The 19,866-nt window shown below is 34.7% G+C and overlaps 1 protein-coding gene across 1 annotated transcript; it reads left to right on the forward strand.

The window, feature by feature from the left end:
- The first annotated feature begins 632 nt into the window (after positions 1 to 632).
- Positions 633 to 2,346, forward strand: LOC149155901 (WAT1-related protein At5g47470-like). The gene is made up of 4 exons (XM_089444564.1): positions 633 to 905; positions 1,019 to 1,170; positions 1,274 to 1,444; positions 2,157 to 2,346. Exons 1-4 carry the CDS (start codon positions 633 to 635, stop codon positions 2,344 to 2,346), a joined length of 786 nt encoding a protein of 261 aa, XP_089300690.1.
- Positions 2,347 to 19,866: the final 17,520 nt, after the last annotated feature.

A 19,866-nucleotide genomic window follows, 5' to 3' on the forward strand; every position in this document is an offset into this window, starting at 1 on the left:
AGTTAATCAAATATGAATCGTTTACATGAATGTGTGGTTAATCAAGAACTCAACACTCGCTTTGAATGTGTGGTTAATCATTTGAATGTGTGATTAATGAAATATAAATTGTTTGTATTTTGGTAGTGAATGTTAATGATTGAAGTTACATTTAGTTGAAGTTATTAAAAAGCTAAAAGATTTTCTGAATGTGTGGTTAATCAAGAACTCAACACGCACTTTGAATGTGTGGTTAATCAAGAACTCAACACTCACTTTGAATGTGTGGTTAATCATTTGAATGTGTGATTAATGAAATATAAATTGTTTGTATTTTGGTAGTGAATGTTAATGATTGAAGTTACATGTAGTTGAAGTTATTAAAAAGCTAAAAGATTTTCTATTGTTTATCTTATAACTGTTTAAACTAGAAGGAGATTATATCTGTTCACATAGTTGAAATTTGGAGGAGATTCTTTCATTTAGGTTAATGAAATGAAACTCTGAACAATTTATTTTGATTTAGGTTACTAATGGTCAAAAAAATATTTTGAGCTTATAATTGCTCACCTATATGATGCATTCATTTGGAGTTAATTATATCATTTAGATTTATTGTGACCAAAATCTAATGTGAGTGTCAAATATGTAGGATGGAGAAAGTAGACGTTATGTGTATTCGCAAAAGAGCCAAAATTCTGGGAACTGTAATTTGTGTGGGTGGAGCAATGGCTATGAGTTTCCTTCAAGGTCCTACTCTAGCCCAACCTTGGCCTCTGTGGGGACAATCAACCTCAGTTTCCAACACTAATACAGTACACCTAGTGGAAACCATTCTACATGAGGGAGATTCAGGCAACCAGATTAGAGGGTGTATTTACCTTATCTCAGCAGTGATAATGTTATCCACTACCATGATATTGCAGGTCTCCCTACCACCTTGCATATTAAATTGATACCCAATTATAACCCTTTTCTGTATTTAGAAGTTTCAAAGCTCCCCACCCAATCAAATGTATGATTATAATTTCATGTGTAGGTTGAGACATTGAAGAAGTTTCCAGCCACACTATCCCTTACATCAATTACTGCCATTCTAGGCTCCATCCAAACTGCTCTCCTAATAGCCATTCTTGATAGGGGCATCATTCCAACATCATGGATACTGGATAGGGCTAATATTTTGACTGTGTTCACTGCAGTAAGTCTACATACATGAATGATGTTCTTCCTCAATTTTCCCAGCCATGAATAACTTAAATTTTTGTTAGGTGGTTAAGCTGATTTGTGGAAGATTAATTCAAATTTGGCAAGGAATCATATTCAATGAAATGGCATTTCCATTACAGTTACGGTGTTTGCGGAAACAAGGGCCAGTATTCGTTACAATATTCAACCCAGTGTCTACCGTGTGCTCAACAATTTTATCATCTATAGTTCTGGGAGACACGTTGCGTCTAGGAAGGTGGGTGGTTTGTTATATTCTCAAATATTCAATTCGGTGGTTTTTTATATACTCCAATATTCAATTTGTGTTAGAGTGGTTCAGGTAAAATTAAACTTGATTAGATAAAGTTATTAGTTGTTTTTGGGGTAATGAGAATCTATGGTTTTGTCCATGGCATTCATATGGAATATAGTATATTCTTAAGTCTTCAATTTCTATTAGAGTGGTTCAAGTAAATTTGATTAGGTAAAGTCATCAGCTATTTTGGGGTTCATGAGAACCCATAATTTTGTCTATGGTATTCATGTGGAATATAGCCTGTTTTAAAAAAAAAAGACTCCATAAGTGAAAGAAATTAACATGGAGGCTTTTGGCTTTTAAATAGGTTATATTCCACAGGAATATCATGGGCCAAACCAAAGGTTGGAGCCAGAAAACTACTTATAACTCGACTAAATCAAGTTTACCAGAACTACCCTAACAATTTACATTAAATTTATTATTTCTTCTCTCATTTTGCCTACAAATTTACAAAATTAAAATTTACAAAATTAATTAATTGAAATGCTTGATTTTCCTACACTAGAACAGTTTGATGGGTGTGATTCTTATATTCATTGGTCTCTACCTTTTTCTGTGGGGAAAAAGCCAAGACGATGCTACCTAGATCAAAATATCTTCTGACGAAGAAGCAAATATAGCCATCATAGCAGAAGGAGAAGAAAATCAGCATGGGTGTGATTCTTATATTCATTGGTCTCTACCTTTTTTTGTGGAGCAAAAGCCAAGACGATGCTACCCAGATCAAAATATCTTCTGACGAAGAAGCAGATATAGCCATCACAGCAGAAGGAGAAGAAAATCAGCACCCACCTCCTGCTTCTGAAGTAGTGGATGTGAAAACACCTTTACTACAGTAACATTCTTGACATTTTGTTGAAAAATTGCAATGTTTGTAATAAACACTTAGTCTGTTCGAACAAAGATGGCAGCTCAGGCACACAATAGTACTAGGTAAATCTTTGATGTTTGTACAGAACAAATTTAACTTTTTCAAAGACGGTTGACTTCCAACCTGGGAAGGCAATAACTCCATTTGGAGGCAACCTGATAGATCTAAACATTCAAGAGTGGTGATATCTCCAAGTGTGGAAAGAGTCAAATTCAAACAATCACTCAAATGTAGATGTCTAAGTTGCAATAGATTTCCCTGAAAGCCTGGAAGCATTTCCAGACATTTACACCTAGAAAGATTGATTTATTGAATATTTTTTAAATTTTTGAAGGAACTTGGAAGCATCTTCAAACTTTTGCAGAATGTCAAATTCATGGTTTGGAGATTTCTTAGATTTTGAAACAAATCTGGAAGCATCTTCAAACTTCTGCACAGTGTGAGATTGATATGTTGGAGAGTTGTTAGATTCCCAAAGGAATTTGGAATCATCTCCAAATTGCTGCACTTAGAAATATTGGCGTGTTGGAGATTTACCAGATTGCCAAAGGAATTTGGGAGCATTTTCAAACTTCCACAGTCTGTCAGATTGATGTGTTGAAGATTTGTTAGATTACTAAAACAATCTAGAAGAATTTCCAAACTACTGCACTTGGACAGATGGAAGTATTCGAGCTTTTTTAGATTACCAAATAAAATTGGAAGAAGTTGCAATTTCAGGCACCCTATGAGGGTTAGATATATCAAGGAGCTCAAATAACAAAATTCTTCCGATAGCATTGCTACATCTGCGTATGTCAACAATCGCGGACAATTCAGTACAATCTTTTCTAGGTGCTTCAGCAACCTTAATGACTTTGGAAACTCGGAAAATGGAGCTTCAATATTTAATTCCCGCAAGTGGAGAGGTGCCTACAATGTTAAGTACATTTTGATTATATAAGAAATTGAAAAGATAGGAGAATTCTTGCTCTGCAAATTGCTGCATCTATATGTACGTACCTCAGATCGAGATTGCCACAATCTTTTAAATTCCCAACCGAACATTTCTAAAACTCTTAAATCACACAATGGAATTCAAGAAGGCAGTGATGAGTAGATCGACACATTCCAATGAAGCCATATGAGTTTTGGTGACCACACCGAAGTCAAGATGCTTTCAAAGTTGCCTTCAACTTCAAGAAGTTGCAATTTCCTGATTCCGCAGACCTCTTGACTGGAACTTGTATTCAAGGGAAATTCTAATTCTGAATGGAACACTTCCTAATCTTCATCCTACCCAATAAAGGTGTACCAAGGAGCCATCCCAAATCCGCGCACTTCTGTTATCACCTGTTTGTGGTTTGAAAACAATAAACTATTATTAACATAATGTGTGGCAGACTGTTTTGAATACAAAATACCGAAAGTTCTTTAGACATTCAACAATTAGGATGGCTCAAACACTTATAGAGGATGATTGTTGCAACAACTCATGAAGATGAAGATTCTTTATCGGTCGCCAAAGCCAACGCGGTAATAATTCTGGACAATCCGCAATAGCTCTTCCCAAATCTATGAGGTGATCATGCATTCTTATTCTATTTTCATCGTCCAACTCGACAAGACACTTGTTGAGCAGATTTTGAAACCCTACCAAACCATTCCATCCTGAACCCCTCCATATTCTTACCCATGTATCCTTGTCTTTTCCTATCGAAAAATAGGCGATATCTAAAAATATTTGCCGCTACTCATGATTGAGAGAGTCGTTACTAATTTTAAGGCTCCTTTCTATCTCTGTAGGTAATGTTTGGTGAAGTCCATTCAGTTGCTCTTCCCAGTAAAGTTTGTCATGTCCACAAACAAGCAACCCAAAAACTTTCAATGATAGAGGCAAAACATGGCATGCCTTTAAAAACTCATCTACAAGATTTTCAAATCTTGGTAGTGGATATGGCTGGAAAAAGGCATGCAAGCAAAACAGCTCTTGGGAGTGTGATATATTGAGGCCTGATAACTGATAAATTGATGACTCTACAATTCCTGCACTTCTAAGGATATGCTTGACCCTAAACGTAACCAAAATCAAGCTCTTGGGGTGAAGGACATGCTTAATTGGCAAGAAAGGATCTAGTTGATCCACATGACCTACATCATTTAATATTATGAGTGCCTCACAAGCTGAAAGATTCTTTTTAAGTATCTCCACGCCTTCTTCCCACCTCTCAATTTTGATATCTCTATCCTTCAAGTCCTTAATGAGTTTGCTTTATACATTGTTTAGAGACATTTTATTTGCATTTTCCCTCACATCAAATAGAAAACAGGATCTATCATAATCTGACCTCTTACGATTAAAAAGTTCTTTGGCCAGCATTGTCTTTCCAATTCCACCGATGCCCACAATCCCCACAACCTTGACCTCCACATGCTCACCATGATGCAGTTGCAGTGTACCTTAAAAATCTTGTAACTTTTTCGCCAAACCAGTTGGATATTTTGCCACATCCAATGGCATTGCAACATTCACGGTAGGTAGAGAGGGAAGAGTCAGTTATGAGATCAACGGCAGTAAAGTTTTTAATCGTCTAACACTAAATCGAATGGTGAATAACCAAGACAGTGCGGATCACAGGAGAGTCCATTTCAAATGGAAACGCCTTACGGCGTAACTAGATGGTGATTTATGGTGGTTTAAAATCGCCGTAACTAGATGGTGATTTATGGTGGTTTAAAATGAGTGTTTTTGAAAAAAAAAAATCGAAAATATAGAAAAATCAACTACTGATAAAAAGAAATTGGAACCCAAATGACTGCTTAAATGTATGCCGCATACAAGCATCCGTTCTCTGGTAAATCTATAACATTTCGAGTCATATTTTTCAAAGAAACTCAGCGGGTTCATCAGTTACTTACTTATAAATGCCGGGTTTGACAAGAATTAAGATCGAGTTCGTGTTGTTGGCTGGAACTGCATTGATGGCGTCCTGCACTGTTGTAAAATCACCATTGCCCTTTTCCTTGGCTACCACTATAACTCTGCCCGCTATATCGTTCAGTTTTCGAGGTGATCTGCTATTCAATTCCCTCATATTCTTCTCTCCACGACTGTCGTGCATAGCATGGCGTTGTGATAACGTACGCATAGAGCAGGAAGGTTGAAGACAAAAGAGATGGAGCGATGCAAGAAACAAACCGATAACGGCCAATCTGTTGGCGTTAGACATCATGGAATTATATAACAACCGCACCAGATCGAGGCGAGATTTGCAAGGAAAATTGATGATATTCCGCAAAACACGTAGTTAGATGGGAACTGAAACATTGCATGAGAGATCTAGTACGGATGAATGGTATATATAAGCATAAGGCAAAGTATAATCAGGCGAGACACACTGAAGGAATCAATTGCCGCCGGAGAGACCATGACAGCGCAAGCCAGAGGTTGCTTTCTCAGGAGTAGTTTGACACGTGCAGAGTCAGTTACGAGATCAACGGCAGTAAAGTTTTTAATCGTCTAACACTAAATCGAATGGTGAATAACCAAGACAGCGAGGATCACAGGAGAGTCCATTTCAAATGGAAACGCCTTACGGCTTAATTAGAAACATTTGGGTTTTTATTTTAAATTTAATTAAAAATAATAAATTTTAATTATAATTTTATTGTAATAAATATTTTTAAAATATAAATTTAAGAAAGAAAATTATAATTCCAACCACAATTTTATAATTCAAAATGAGAAATTGAAATTTGAGACGCAATAAAATGTCAAAATTATAAATCATTTAAACCCTTGTAAATGGAGATGATTACAAATAACTTTAATTATTAAAAATAATTAGTACTAGTTATAAGAATGGCAGTATTGACATATTATTCACATTTTGGTAATAATTTTATATCATTTATATTAATAAGTAATCCTATATTATTTATATGAATAAGAAAAGGATATTGTTTAAAGGTTTCATATTAGATTATTTAATTTTTAAGGATATTTTAATTATTTTTAGTTAAATTATATTTTTAATATAATGAGTAAATTCAATATCTTAAATTTTTTTTTGAAAACATTAATATTATGCAAGTTGTATACTCGAAATCTATAAAATTTACAAATTCATGAAAGATTTCAAAAAAAGTGATAAGTGTTTAAGAAATGGCCAAAGCTAAAAAAGAGTGAAATGATATTGATTAGAGAGTAGAGAACCATGTTTTCAAAACATATAAACTATTTAGTCCAACTATTTTAAATTTCTATTTTTTTTCTTTATAATTTCACAAAGTAATTTTTGGCCAAATTATGTTTTCTTCTTGTTATTTAAAATATGTTTCTGAATGCATAAATAGATTCAGTGCTTTAAAAATTCATTATTGATTATTTTTGAATACATAAATAGATTTATTTTTTTTTAAAACCCTAAGATGCAAACTACACAGCTCAAACTTGCAAAATACACAGATTTCTGACATATTTCAAGAGCAGTGATAAGTGTCCATAAAAAGGCCAAAGCCAAAAAGATAAATGATATAGATTTGATAGTAGAAAACTATAAAGCAAAGACCATGTTGTCAAAATATTTAAACTATTTAATCTAAATATTTTAATTTTAATTTAATTTATTTTTTTATGTTTTTGAAATTTGGTTAAATAAATTTTGATCAAATTATGACATTATTTGTTATTTAAAATGTATTTTTGAATATATAAATTGCACATGATGAAATTGTAATCTTACCAAACTTACCAAAAAAATAAAAAAAAAATAATTTCAATTAAACATAAAACAGGTAGAATACTGCCAGAGTTAGACTACAGCGATTTAAACTTAATGTGTGTTGGTGATTATAGAGAACATTGATAATCAAAATTGTTAACACTTATACTAATGAGATTACTTGTAAATCTATTCCAATCCCCATGACTTCGATTCCAAAATGGGTAATTATAGAAAACTTTGTAGGTAATTACAGAGAACTTAATGTGTGAACATAGTGTGTATTGTGATTGCAGATAACTTTGATTATTAAGCATAGTTCGTAACACTGAATTCTAGGATTATTAAGCATAGTTCGTAACACTGAATTCTAGGAGCAGGGTCACTTGCATATCATGGCAATATTTTACATATCTTTCATACTCAGTTAATAAAAGTGATATGGATTACACATTAGAGAATTACAGAGACTATATTCTCAATCTCAGGCCCTGTTAATAGAAAAGCTGAAACGAATACCTATAATCTAATTACAAGCCGCCAGAAGGAAGCGAAAATAGACAAAACTCCGACATGGGAGTAAAATCTATAATGGGAATAAAATCTATAAAATCTTGAAGTATGTATGGTTGGCATTGAATGATCAGTATGGTTGTCGTGACCAGCATGAGGATTGAACTCTCTGGTAGCGTTGTCAAGAATAACACCTGTGACCGCTTCTCTGAGGCATTCAACGAGACTGCTTATAAAGAACTGGCCTACTTGCGTGGCAAGGCACGCCACCATTCTGAACTTGCTCTTTCTTGAGTGAACAGCGATGCCCTAAGTTTGGAGGTCGTTGATGGCTGTTTGGGTGCAGGCTTTGTCGAGAAAATAACCGCATTTAGCACAGTAGTAGACCCAAGACGAGCCCTTTCTACGACACCCTCCGCATGTGTAGGACGAACCCTTAGCGAAGGGAGGCCCAGAGAAAAGCTTCACGGCGTGCTGGGGATGGCCATAGAAACTGAGTTCTCTTGGAAGCTCAGCATAGCAAGGATGAATGTTGAAGTTGCATATATTGCAGCAGTAGGCGAATCCCTTGAAGGAATGGCTACAGACATGGCACTTAGACTTGATGAATCCTGTTCCTAGCTTATTGTAGAAAATGAGGGGATGTTGGGTGTGGTATGGATGGGAGATGGAAGGAGGAGCGTTGGCACAAAATTCATGGACGCTGACGTTGCATTCATTGCATCTGTATTGATGAATGAGTTGTTGAAAATGATCAGGTAGCACAAGTTAGGGGGAGCAGTAGTCTTGCAGAATATAATGCATGGTTGGAATTTTGGTTGTTGAATTATGTTGGCATTAAGGTATTTTGTTTTTTAAATATCATGTATATCATTTAATGTAAAGGTCATTATCATTTAATGTAAAGGTCATGTAAAGATGTATGATGAAATAATTATCATATTTAGTCATGTATATACTTTTGATATCATGTAATCTTATTTAGTTGGGTGGTTGTGTTTAAATGTAATCCCATTTGGTTGGGTGATTAATGCAAGCATGGGTCTTTGGTGAAAGGAAGGTCATAGTCAAAGTCACATACTTCATTTTCATTAGTTCAGTAGTTTATCATATTCAAAAGTTCAAATATGGAAGTCTTCATTCAACATTGGTCAGCCCTTTACCCTTGATGTTAAAGGGGGAGAGTAGCTTGGTGTTTGGAGAGTGTGTTTGGAAAGTATCTTGATGCTTGAATTGATGTTATTTACAGGTTGTGGTGACCAAACACCAAATGGTTGTCATCAAGTCCAAAGGGGGAGATTGTTGGCATTATGATACATGTGTTGTCATTGATGGCAACTCAATTATAACAGAATTCATAGGTTAGTTCAGAAGTGACAAAATGAATGACAAAAAGCAAGACAATTCAGAGGCATCAATTCAGAAGAGTGATAGAGTTGGAAGTTCAAGAACTATTTGTGGGTTCAGTTAAGTCAAGTCGCGTCTGCATGCAAGTTCAGTGAAGAAAAGTAGCATATGGTTTTTGTACCATGGTATTCTAAATACAAGAAGTCCTTACCATGGTATTGGCCCATAGCAATGAGTGCAACAACCAATATTGATCTTGTTAAAGATTGCCATTAGCACTGATGTTGTTTTGACCCGTGGTATTGGATGAAGGCTAAACTATATAAATAAGTGAAGATCAAAGGGATAAGGGTGCAAGAGAAAGAATTTTTTGATGAATACTTCAATCTGAAATATAGTTGCATTGTAAGGGCCATAATTATCACGTTGATATGAAATAATTATGCACCAATGGATACAATGATGGATCAAGATCATGAGATCTGAAATCACTGTTCATTGTATGATTTGTTCAAGGATTGGCTGGATCTAAGTACTAACGCATGATTTTATCTTTGATTATTATGATTTGGGTCTTTCTGAAGTTTTGAAGAGCTGCGAAATTTTAGGTCAAATATTGCAGATCTATACGCGGATTGGTTTCAAGGAAAGCGCATATACACATGGGTTCACTTTTGCAAAGTCACGTATATAAAGTAAGGAGTTTCCCATTCATAAATGATTGATCAACCTAATCAGTGCTGGTGTTTCTCTGCCGTCTGTCAAGGATGTCCTCATGTTTGATCTGGGTTAAATGATAATGTCTGAAGTAGATCTGATAGAGTGATGAAGATGAATGTGGTTATGAATAGTTTTAATATTACTTGCTGATTATGATTGATGATTAGGTTTATTTTTGTGGTTAGTTTAGAGTGTTACAGTAGATCTGAGTATGAATCAATATTCCTTTCAAAATTGCAGTAGTCAAGTTTTTAGTTTTCAGTATCTTAAGATCTGTACGCGGGTTTCTAACATAAAAAGTGCATAAGCACACAGGTTTCCTTAAGAAAAGTAGCATATACATTTTGGCAAGTGAATGCTCAGGGTTGTAGTTGATTTTGTGTGTTGATGCAACATTTTGAGTTCTATTCTATGCATTGGTTACAACGATATGACTGTTCCAGTTGATTGGTTAAGTTTTGATTATGTTGTTTGGGTTTTCAGTGTTTGGTTGTGTCAGAGAATGAAGGTTGTAGCCTTCTGCATACTGGTATGAGTCTACACCAATACAAGAATGCAAGCAGTTTTTGATATTAATAAGTTTTGAAGACTGAGATGACAACAACGATGGTTTTCTCCCACATTGGGTTTCCACCTTAAATCCTGATGTTCATGTGTAATAATTTATTTTTTTCTTATTTCACTTGTTCACTACTCATCAAATTCCTGATTAATCTTTTACATTCTGGTTCAAAGTTTAACACATAAAGAATTCACTGTTTTACAAAGTTTACTTGGTATACACTAGTTTTTGTTACAACGGTCGTGTATATATGCTATTTGGGTTCAGTAAAGTCATGTATACATTTCAAAAAAAAATATTAGTTTTTAATAATGATTTACCCCCCCAGTATTTTTCCCAACAAAAACTCCAAACCATTTCTCAGTGGTTCTCATGTGTTTTAAATATTACATAACAAAAGTAACTGCCAAAACTTCCTTAACTACTCAACTATCATTTAACTAAAGGTATTTTAAACTTTACAAAATAAAACTTTCTCATTTTTAAGAAATGATATGACTAGTGGAACATTGAGTTTGAAGATTAATTCTTGGTTCCACTACTTCGACTTCAGCAGGTGTAATAAACCCTTCACGCTTATTCCAAAGAACTTGATCTAGGATCTTACACTAGATCATTTGCTAAAATGAAACATTCAAATTTGAAAGCTTTATATAATTAGGCTTTGCAACAAATAGTGTCTTCATCAACCAAAGAAGTTGGAAGTCCCTCTGCAAATAGTTTACTATAGTTCTTCCTTTTAAGATTGTAGTCTTTTAATGGGTTGTATCTGCCTTTCTTTTAACAACTAGTAATTCTTTCTCATAGAATTCCCAAGGAAGCAAGTCTCCATGTCAATCCCAACAATGAGGTAAACCAACTCTCAACCACTAATCAAGTTTGGTATCAAATAAAGAAACCAATCTTTGAATTATTTTTAATTTGTTTTCAGCATGGATACAAAATATGTTCTTCTCATTCATTTTGATAATCTCCATAATCACTGCAACTCTGTCTATAACATCCAATTCCCTTAGCTCAATTGTAAATTTCTCATTCAAACATTTGATCATTTTCTTAGCTTTGAGTATTTTTTCTGTACCTATTTCTTGCATGTATGAATGCTCAATTTAGATCCTTTGATCATGATTATGTTGTGTAATTATATTAATATACTCCTATATAGAGAAGACCTCTTGATTAAAACCATCCCAAACAATTTGTCTAGCCTCAATTAGAGAAATATTACCCTTCAATTTGTTATTCAACTCCATGATTTCATCTTCTGCTACTTTATGCTTACTAGCGAGCTGATTATTGTTCTCACTTGCTATATTCAATAGTATTTCCTTTATATTTAGCTATTCCCTTATCTGAGTCAAGCTATCCTATGTTTTCTTCAATTCTACTTTTGAGATCTTAAGTTTTGCCATTACTCTTGTTAATTTTTCTAAAGGATCATCTGATTCACTTTAGACAACAATGGTACAAACATGACTTTTAATTGATTTCTCTAAATTATGTACCTATTCCTGTAGAATGAAAATTTCGTTGTTTCTGTCAACTAACTCTCACATTAGCATTTCTTTTTCTTTTTCAACCTAAGCTAGCTCAACTGTTTGAGCATGCTCAATCCCCAAAATTTTTAATTTTTTCCTCAATGATTTCATCTCAAATTTAGTATTTTGCAACAAGGTTTTGATAGTTTCCCTATCTTTTGGATCTACTGTCAGTTTAACAATTAGCTTCTTGTATTCCTCATTTTGAATATGCTGAGCTATACAATTTGCTTTTTCTTGCTTGAGCTGATTTGAAACTTTCTCCGGGAGCTTCTTCGCTTTTCTAACTATCAAAGAGCCTTTACTAACATCACTATAGAGAATTTCCATGCTTGTCTATGCAAGTTTCTCTTATCAGGTAATGGGATTTCATCTACATTAATAGATAAATCCATTGCTCTAAAATAAGGTCCTGAAGGAATGGATTGAGTAGCAGGACATGTGAGAGACAAATTTAGTTGATTCCTCTCCAAGTTGATAACATAAAGCAATCTTGTTTGATAGGTTGGGATTTCTTGTAATGCTAGCTTAGTAGCCATACTACTTTTCACCTTGTAACTCCTTACTTTAATCTGCTAATAATTATTTTGTAATGTTTCTATTGAGGAAGGAGTTTCTTTTATTGAAAATGCTAAAGGTTAGTGGAAATAGAAGAAGAAGTAGTGAACCCTAGGTTTCCCAACTGCATTTGGAAACTAGGCTAATTTGAAGGTCCCTATGTTAATTTAACTTGTACTTCTCCCATTCCTCCTCCTTGGAAATTTCTCTCCTTTGTGAGCGTGAATCCTCCATCTCAGTGTCTATCTATTCACGAGCATTTCTCTTTAGGCTCTTCTAATTTACTATAGGGGTTTTGACATCCATTCTTTTCTGCACTTTGCTGCCTTGCCATGTTTATTGATTTGCCATTTTCTCAAGTTCTAGCTTGCCTTCATGGAGGTACGGTCCATAACTAATTTCCACTCTTTATTAGAAATTATATGATAGGGGTCATATTTCCACTTCTCTCTTTGGTCAAATCCAAAATCCTTCATCATTTCTTCAACTTGTGAGAGGGTTTGTCTACTATTCACAACGAATGGTCCAATAATCATTTCTAGTTTGGAAATATACCCTTTGCATGCAAGAATAAAATGAACTTGGTCAACATTGAAAAAACATCCTCATAGGAAAAATGGTTAGCAACTAGTATGGTTGCACTTCTGATCCATACATTCTTATTTCAATGTAGTCTTAAAAAAATGTACCAATCTCCCACTCTGGTTTCTTTATTAAGCTGCAACAATTCTTTTTCTTGAGGTAAAATTCTTGGAGGGTGCTAATTGTTCAAAATAGTATACATAGTGGCCATAAATTATGACAAGTATTGAGAAAATCCCCCATCAGTTTCCTTCCTCCTGATAAGCTAGTCCATTCAACCACATTTTTCTTTTGATTTCTTGAATCCCACATATTCAAACCAAGATGAATAAACTTGTCTGCATGTACATACAAGAGCATATAGACCAAAACTGAGGGGTATCTGAAGTAACCAATAATATGAAAGTTTTGAAATTGAAAGATGATGGACTTGGCTATATAAGAAGGAATGTATAAAACAATATCTAGTTGTAGCATTAGGCTTAAACATCCCAAGGTTTGTTCATTTACTATCCTAGTATCATCTTCCCCTAATAGAGACAAAAATTATAGTCAGAACATGTTGGCAAACTTTAAAAGATAGGGTTATTGGATAATTTGCTGTTGGTGGAGGAATTTGAAAATTTGCTGGAAAAATGAGTTTAAACAAGCTTTATTTTATTTAGAAAGTTTTTTGTAGGTTAGGAGCAAGGAGTCATCTAAAAATTCCTTAGGATTCTCAACTGCATGGAAATTAAAGGCTTCATGAATTAACTCCGATGTGACCTTGAAAACATTTCCCATCAATGAAGACATAATCAAATTTCTTTGTGCGACAAGGAAGACACTAACCAACTCACAAATTTGGGAAATTTATAAACAGATGGGACAATGATATTATACAAAACCAACTAAAAGACTCAAAGCAGGTTGTCTAAATCATTATAAAAATAAAAAATGTCTTTTCAAATCTCCATGAAGTCAAAGAGACAATAAGAATCATACAATTTTTCCTCTCTATCCGTAAGAGGTATATGAATAGATGGCATGGTGATTACAATTTTTTTAGTTGACTTCTATGTTTTCTCCATGTTTACAGTTTGAAGAAAAGTAAGGAATAAGTTTGAAATTATGAACTACTTGATAACATGAGATGATGAAGGATCGAATGCTAATGTGGAGTCGATGGTCCAAAACTCTAGACATTGGTCATCGTAACTCTACAACTGGAGAAAAAAGAAAATGATGGACAAGATAACTTTTACCCTTTGTGTACTGAGTGGGAAAAAATTGAAAATTTTTATGATGTAAGGGAGTACGAAGGGGTGACATGGAGTATGACAGATGAAGTGGATGGGTGAGGTGGAGTGATGACGTGGTCTTGACTCACTTGTGTAGCTCACTCGGTTAGTCCATGAACTATCGCTAACTTTTAATGCATGGTTTTTACAAAAAACATAAACCACTTCCAATGGGTCCCCATAGTGGTTTGTGAGAAGTGGACGGGAACTATCATAATGAGCCACAACTATCAATCTTGTGATAAGTTGTTTGATCGTTCTGCTTTTAGACGGGTCCATCTAACTTAAATTTTGATTATTTCACCTTGTCGAAAAGCTGCAAATCCTATAGGGTGATTTGAATGAGCCATGATCTGCCCTGGACTTCCACACTCATCAATTTCATTTTTAGTGAATTGTCAGACCCACTTTTGTATAGTTCTATCAAGCACTTTTTAACCTATCATGTTAGGCTTGGTACAAATATAAATAAAACTTTTGATATGGGACTTTTACATATAATAAATTATTTTTTAAGTTCCTATATCCACGTTTTCTCGATTTTTTTAGTTTTTAATATATACATATTATTCATTTTGCAAAATAAAAAAGTAAAATTCTGGCTACAATAGTGCAACATTGTCTTAGGAGAAGGGGATTAGTGTTTGAAGCAATGGGGATGGAAAAGAGAAGAGAGCCAATAGAGTGAGCTACTAGTCAAACAAGGAACCCACAGAGACGTAGGCCAAACCATCCAGGGAGAGAGTGGAAGCTAAAGAGGAAGCCCAAACAAATTGAGAGTAAGCAAACCCACAACTAACAACCTCAAAAAACAAGAGGGCATAGGGGAAGGCCAACCATGTTTTAACACCTCGTGCATACCATAACAAGCTAATAAACTAAGAATTATTTATGGGTCATCAAAAGACTCATGCAAATTATTACAAGCCTCGATGCCCCCACATATTTGGGCACTTTGCAGAGAAATATACCCAAGTAAGGTCTAGTTATCCACAAAGGCTTATATATTATAGCCAAAAAAGAAAATATGTTGGGTATGTGTTACGTTCTTTCCATGACTAGCCCAAGTCATTGTTACATTGTGCTAGGCACAATGCCTTGAGATTTTTTTTATGCAGACACAATAATTGTTGGGTGGACCTAAGGATGGTGGGTGTACCCACCCATAGTTTTTCACGTGTTTTTGAGCATGATAGTTTTTCCCATGTATTTTGTAGTTCTAGTCAAGGGAACTATAGTTATTTTCTAATCCAAGGCTAATGGATTGGCGTTTATGAATGCTTTGGCATGTATATACAATCTGGTTTTCCTGGATTTAGGTTCCTAGAGAAAAATATCTGTGTATATTTTATGTTCTCACCATTGTATATTTTCTATTTTTAAGAATTTTTTTGTAGGTAACTTTGATATAGGGTTAAAATCTACAAAATCCACACAAAAACTAGACTCCAAGAGTCCCAAGAGCATGATTTTGTGCATACAGAGATAAGTAAGCAAAGAGAAAACAGACCAGGTGGATTAGAGGGGAATATTTATGTCTATAATGATCTCTAAGATCTTTTGGATTATGAAAAATAATCATTGAACAAATCATTTTGAACTTTATGGGAGAGGGACCCTTTGGGTCTAGCCTTGGAAGACTAGATATCCTTTGGGGTGAGTAGAACCTAGAATAACCATTTCATCTGCAACATAATTATTCACCCTTAGGACATGGTAACATTGATTTTTGGGGATGAAACAGAGTAAGTTGAGGACCATTTTTATGATTTGAGCTAGCTTGAGATCACAGGGGAGTGATCTATTTAAGATTTTGGAGACAATGAGAAGTGAATCTCCAACAACGATGATCCCTTGAATTTTTAATTGCGCAATTTCTTTTATTCCTTGATAAAGAGCATATGATTCATGTGACATCCCTTTTGGATTAATTAGCCTTGTAAACATTGAAAATAATTCCTTGTATATATGTAACCATAAATCAAAATGGATGAGAGAAAGGTACACAAATTCCATTGCTTGAGGATTTGGTTATCTTAAATATCAATCATGGGTTGATTGATTGGTTTTAATGGGCTAGATTATGCCATCAATAGGGAGCTGGAAAAGAGGACAAAGACCATGCTTTCTTCGAGAAAAACTCAAGACAAGAAAGGACAATTTTTAATGAAAAATGACAGTGCTGGGAAGAGGAGCAGCATGGCCAAAGCACACAAGAGGAGTGGGTGGTTGGTTGAAATTAATAGACAAGAAAGAAGGAGACCATGGGGGAGATGTGGAACCATTGCACGAGTTGAAAAGGTTCTGTAAAGGAGTCAGGTGACTTTTTTGTTTTTGGAATTATGTAAGATTTTCACTATGCATAGGTAGAGAAGGAGGGAACAAGGAAAAAGGGGAGGTCGAGAGGCTCATAAGGATCAAGCTTATTCATTGAGAGTGTAGAGAAGGATAATAGGACTAAGAGAAATCAAGGAGAGGAGAATCTTTGATGATAAAACAAATGAGAAACCCATAAGGCTTGATGGCTGATAATCATAGAATAATACTAGATGATAGTCTAGCTGAGAAATCACAAAGGGTTGCTAGTTGATAATCACTAAGTAGTGACTGTGCCTTTCAGGGCTGATAAATCCACTAGAGACTATGCTGGTTGACAACATCTGAGAGGTGGAGTCACCTAGGGTTAGTGGGATGATAAAACTTGATGGTAGTTCCATAGGGTTGGGATGAGAGCACATATGGAAGTTCCATTAAGAATATTTTGGAGAGTGCACTTATATTCATTCAAAGGTAAGACAATTAATAAAACCTCCTTATCATTAACTATATCTTTCTATCTCCCCATCTGATTTGATATTCTCTGTGTCTAAATCTAGAGATGTTATTTTTTTGTATTATAAGTCCCTCTGTATAAAAGGAAATGTTTTGTTCCTTATGCACAATTTTTGTATAGTTGGTGCGTGGGGGAAGTGTAGCCTTGAGACACCCTCTTTTAGCTAATGATATTGGTTTAATTCTTGAGTGGATGATGGCTGTATGTGAGTGAAGTTGTTCACTGTCTTTATTTGATTAATTTGATAGATGGTGGTCGAAGGTAGTGTATCCTTGAAAAATGTTGTTTCAGCTGATATCATCAATTTGCTACTCTAAAAGAACTCCTCCTTAAGAGTCTAGAATCCGGCTCAGAGGTGAAAACTGTAAGAAATATTTCGCTGCAAATTGTCAAAGGTTGGGTGGAAAATTAGAGTCCTAATCTCACTTGGCCAGTCCTTTGAAGAATAAGATAAGTACTCCTTATGTTCTATAAGACAATGAAATTTATCTACATAGGTACTGTATTATCTAAATTCCATTAGTGTGTATGGAACATGGCTTCTTGACTAAACATGAATTGTTGATGCTCTAGTTATTTCCTAAGTATTAGCACATGCACTTACAGATGATTTAAAATGTTAATTCCTATAATGAAAATCCTTGTGTGATTCTGAGTGATCTAACTCTTGTGTGTGATACACTCATCTTTATGCTTGAGGTACAAGTGATTCTAGATGAATGTTGGATATATTGTTTAAATACCATTGGGCATATGAGGGATGTTACATTAATGTATAGATAGGAATATGACTTCCTATACTGATGATTGATGTGAATTCTTTGGGATATGGTTCAGGATTCTTGTGTTGATCTGAGCATGGAACTGCGTTTAAATGTTGTGTAAATCTCTATGATATTAATAGTTTGTAAGCAATCTAAATGCTAGGATTTACTGCAATACTAAGTTAGTGGAGTGTCTATCTTTCATATAGCAAGAATAATAGATAAGTGAGTTCATGGTCTTTTTATGATTATATACTGACATGTATGTATATATATGTATGTATGTATGTACTTATATATCTATGTATGTATAAGTATATATGTATGTACTTACACACACACACACACACACACATATATTGACACTTCAATGGGAGCACAACTATCATGTGAATCATATGTCTTTAAATAGCTGGGTTACCATATTTAGTATGAGACTGGGCTTCGTTTCTTCATCAGGCTGTGTGCATTTCTGAGATAACTTAAATTCTTAATTTAGCATGTGAATTAGCCAATAAGGCTACATGTATAATTATACACAAAGTATTGAAATAGGTACCAGACCGTGTGTCCAAGCCTTAGTACTGGGTTTGTATCTATATATATATATATATATATATATATATATATATCTATATATATATCTATATATATATATATATATATATATATCTATATATATATCTATATATATATATATATATATATATATATATATATATATATATATATATATATATATCTATATATATCTATATATATATATCTATATATATCTATATATATATATATATATATATATCTATATATATATATATATATATATATATATATATATATATATATATATATATATATATAGAGAGAGAGAGAGAGAGAGAGAGAGAGAGAGAGAGAGAGAGAGAGAGAGAGTATGGTCATGCCGTACATGTCGAATTAGGGTCACGTGGGTTACTTCACATACAACAAAGTTGAATGCTAGGTTGGAACGGGGCTAAGGCTAGCGAGACATTGGGGAAAGAGTCTTGAGCTGTGAAGAGGCCACATGGCTAGGTGCTAGGACCAGAGGATGGGGTATTAACATCGATCGATGATAGGTAATGAACATTGGATCAACGATATAGATTGGAATGTAGACCCCCTCCCCAGATGTCAACAAGGGAGAGGGGGATCCACGTTCAACCACATTTGTCAGATCTTCTCAAATATTGAGGGTCATGGGATATTTGGTGCAGAATCGTGCAATGGAATCATGAACACGGACCCCCTTATGATGTGGTATGGGGTCCACATTTGTTGTTGGCTATTGATATTCCTCTAAATCAAGAGTTGTTGAATAGACATGGTGGAACCCCATGTTTGAACATAGATTTAGGGGCTTGTGAAGGGGCCTAAAGAAATTTCATAAATAAATTCTAAGTATAAAAGGTTAAAAAAAGATTAAGTATAAAGATCTCAAAATACACTTAATTCGTGCTGGATCAAAAAGTCACTGAGGTTAAGAGTTGGCCCTAGTTGGGGGTTGGCTCTGGTTAGGGTCTTGCCCTAGTCATTTTTGGATCGGGTTAGTCAAATGAGTTGAGATTTTGATGTAGTCGGGTTGGGCTACCAAGTCTTAGAGTCGATAGTCGGGGGCCTATTAAGGATAGAGGTTGGGAGTTAGTAGTTGAGGGTCGAGTAAGGATAAAGGTCGAGAGTCAGTGTTGTGGGTGCATGTGAAATTGGGTTGCATGGAGAGGCTTGACTTGACCTTTCATCAACAAGGTGGGGCTATAGGAATTGATAATGTGACATATACCATGATGTGTAACGTTGACCATTTTGTCAAGGTGAGGTCGCCACGTAGGCACCATACGGCATGGGCAAGAATAAAGAGGTGAAATGTTGAGTAGCCATAACTTCTAATCTGGAAACTAGATTGGGGTAAAGTTATATCATGGGAATGGTGTCGGTGAGACAAACGCAATGGCATTCTTTATTTTGGTTTTGAGGATGTTGAGAAATGATAAAAGAATTTAGACCCCATTTCCATAATTGAACCTTGGAAGTTGGGCCAGAAAAATAACCACATCTAAGGAGTTGTGTTCC

Source organism: Pinus tabuliformis, chromosome 9 (assembly GCF_031772625.1).
Source record: "Pinus tabuliformis cultivar Carrire ecotype Pingquan chromosome 9, CPIR1, whole genome shotgun sequence".
NCBI lineage: Eukaryota > Viridiplantae > Streptophyta > Pinopsida > Pinales > Pinaceae > Pinus > Pinus tabuliformis.

Coding starts and splice junctions, on each gene's coding strand:
- LOC149155901 (XM_089444564.1), top strand. CDS start 633: ATGGAGAAAGTAGACGTTATGTGTATTCGCAAAAGAGCCAAAATTCTG. Junction 1,171..1,273: donor AGGGCTAATATTTTGACTGT/GTTCACTGCAGT, acceptor GATTTGTGGAAG/ATTAATTCAAATTTGGCAAG. Junction 1,445..2,156: donor GACACGTTGCGTCTAGGAAG/GTGGGTGGTTTG, acceptor GAAGAAAATCAG/CATGGGTGTGATTCTTATAT.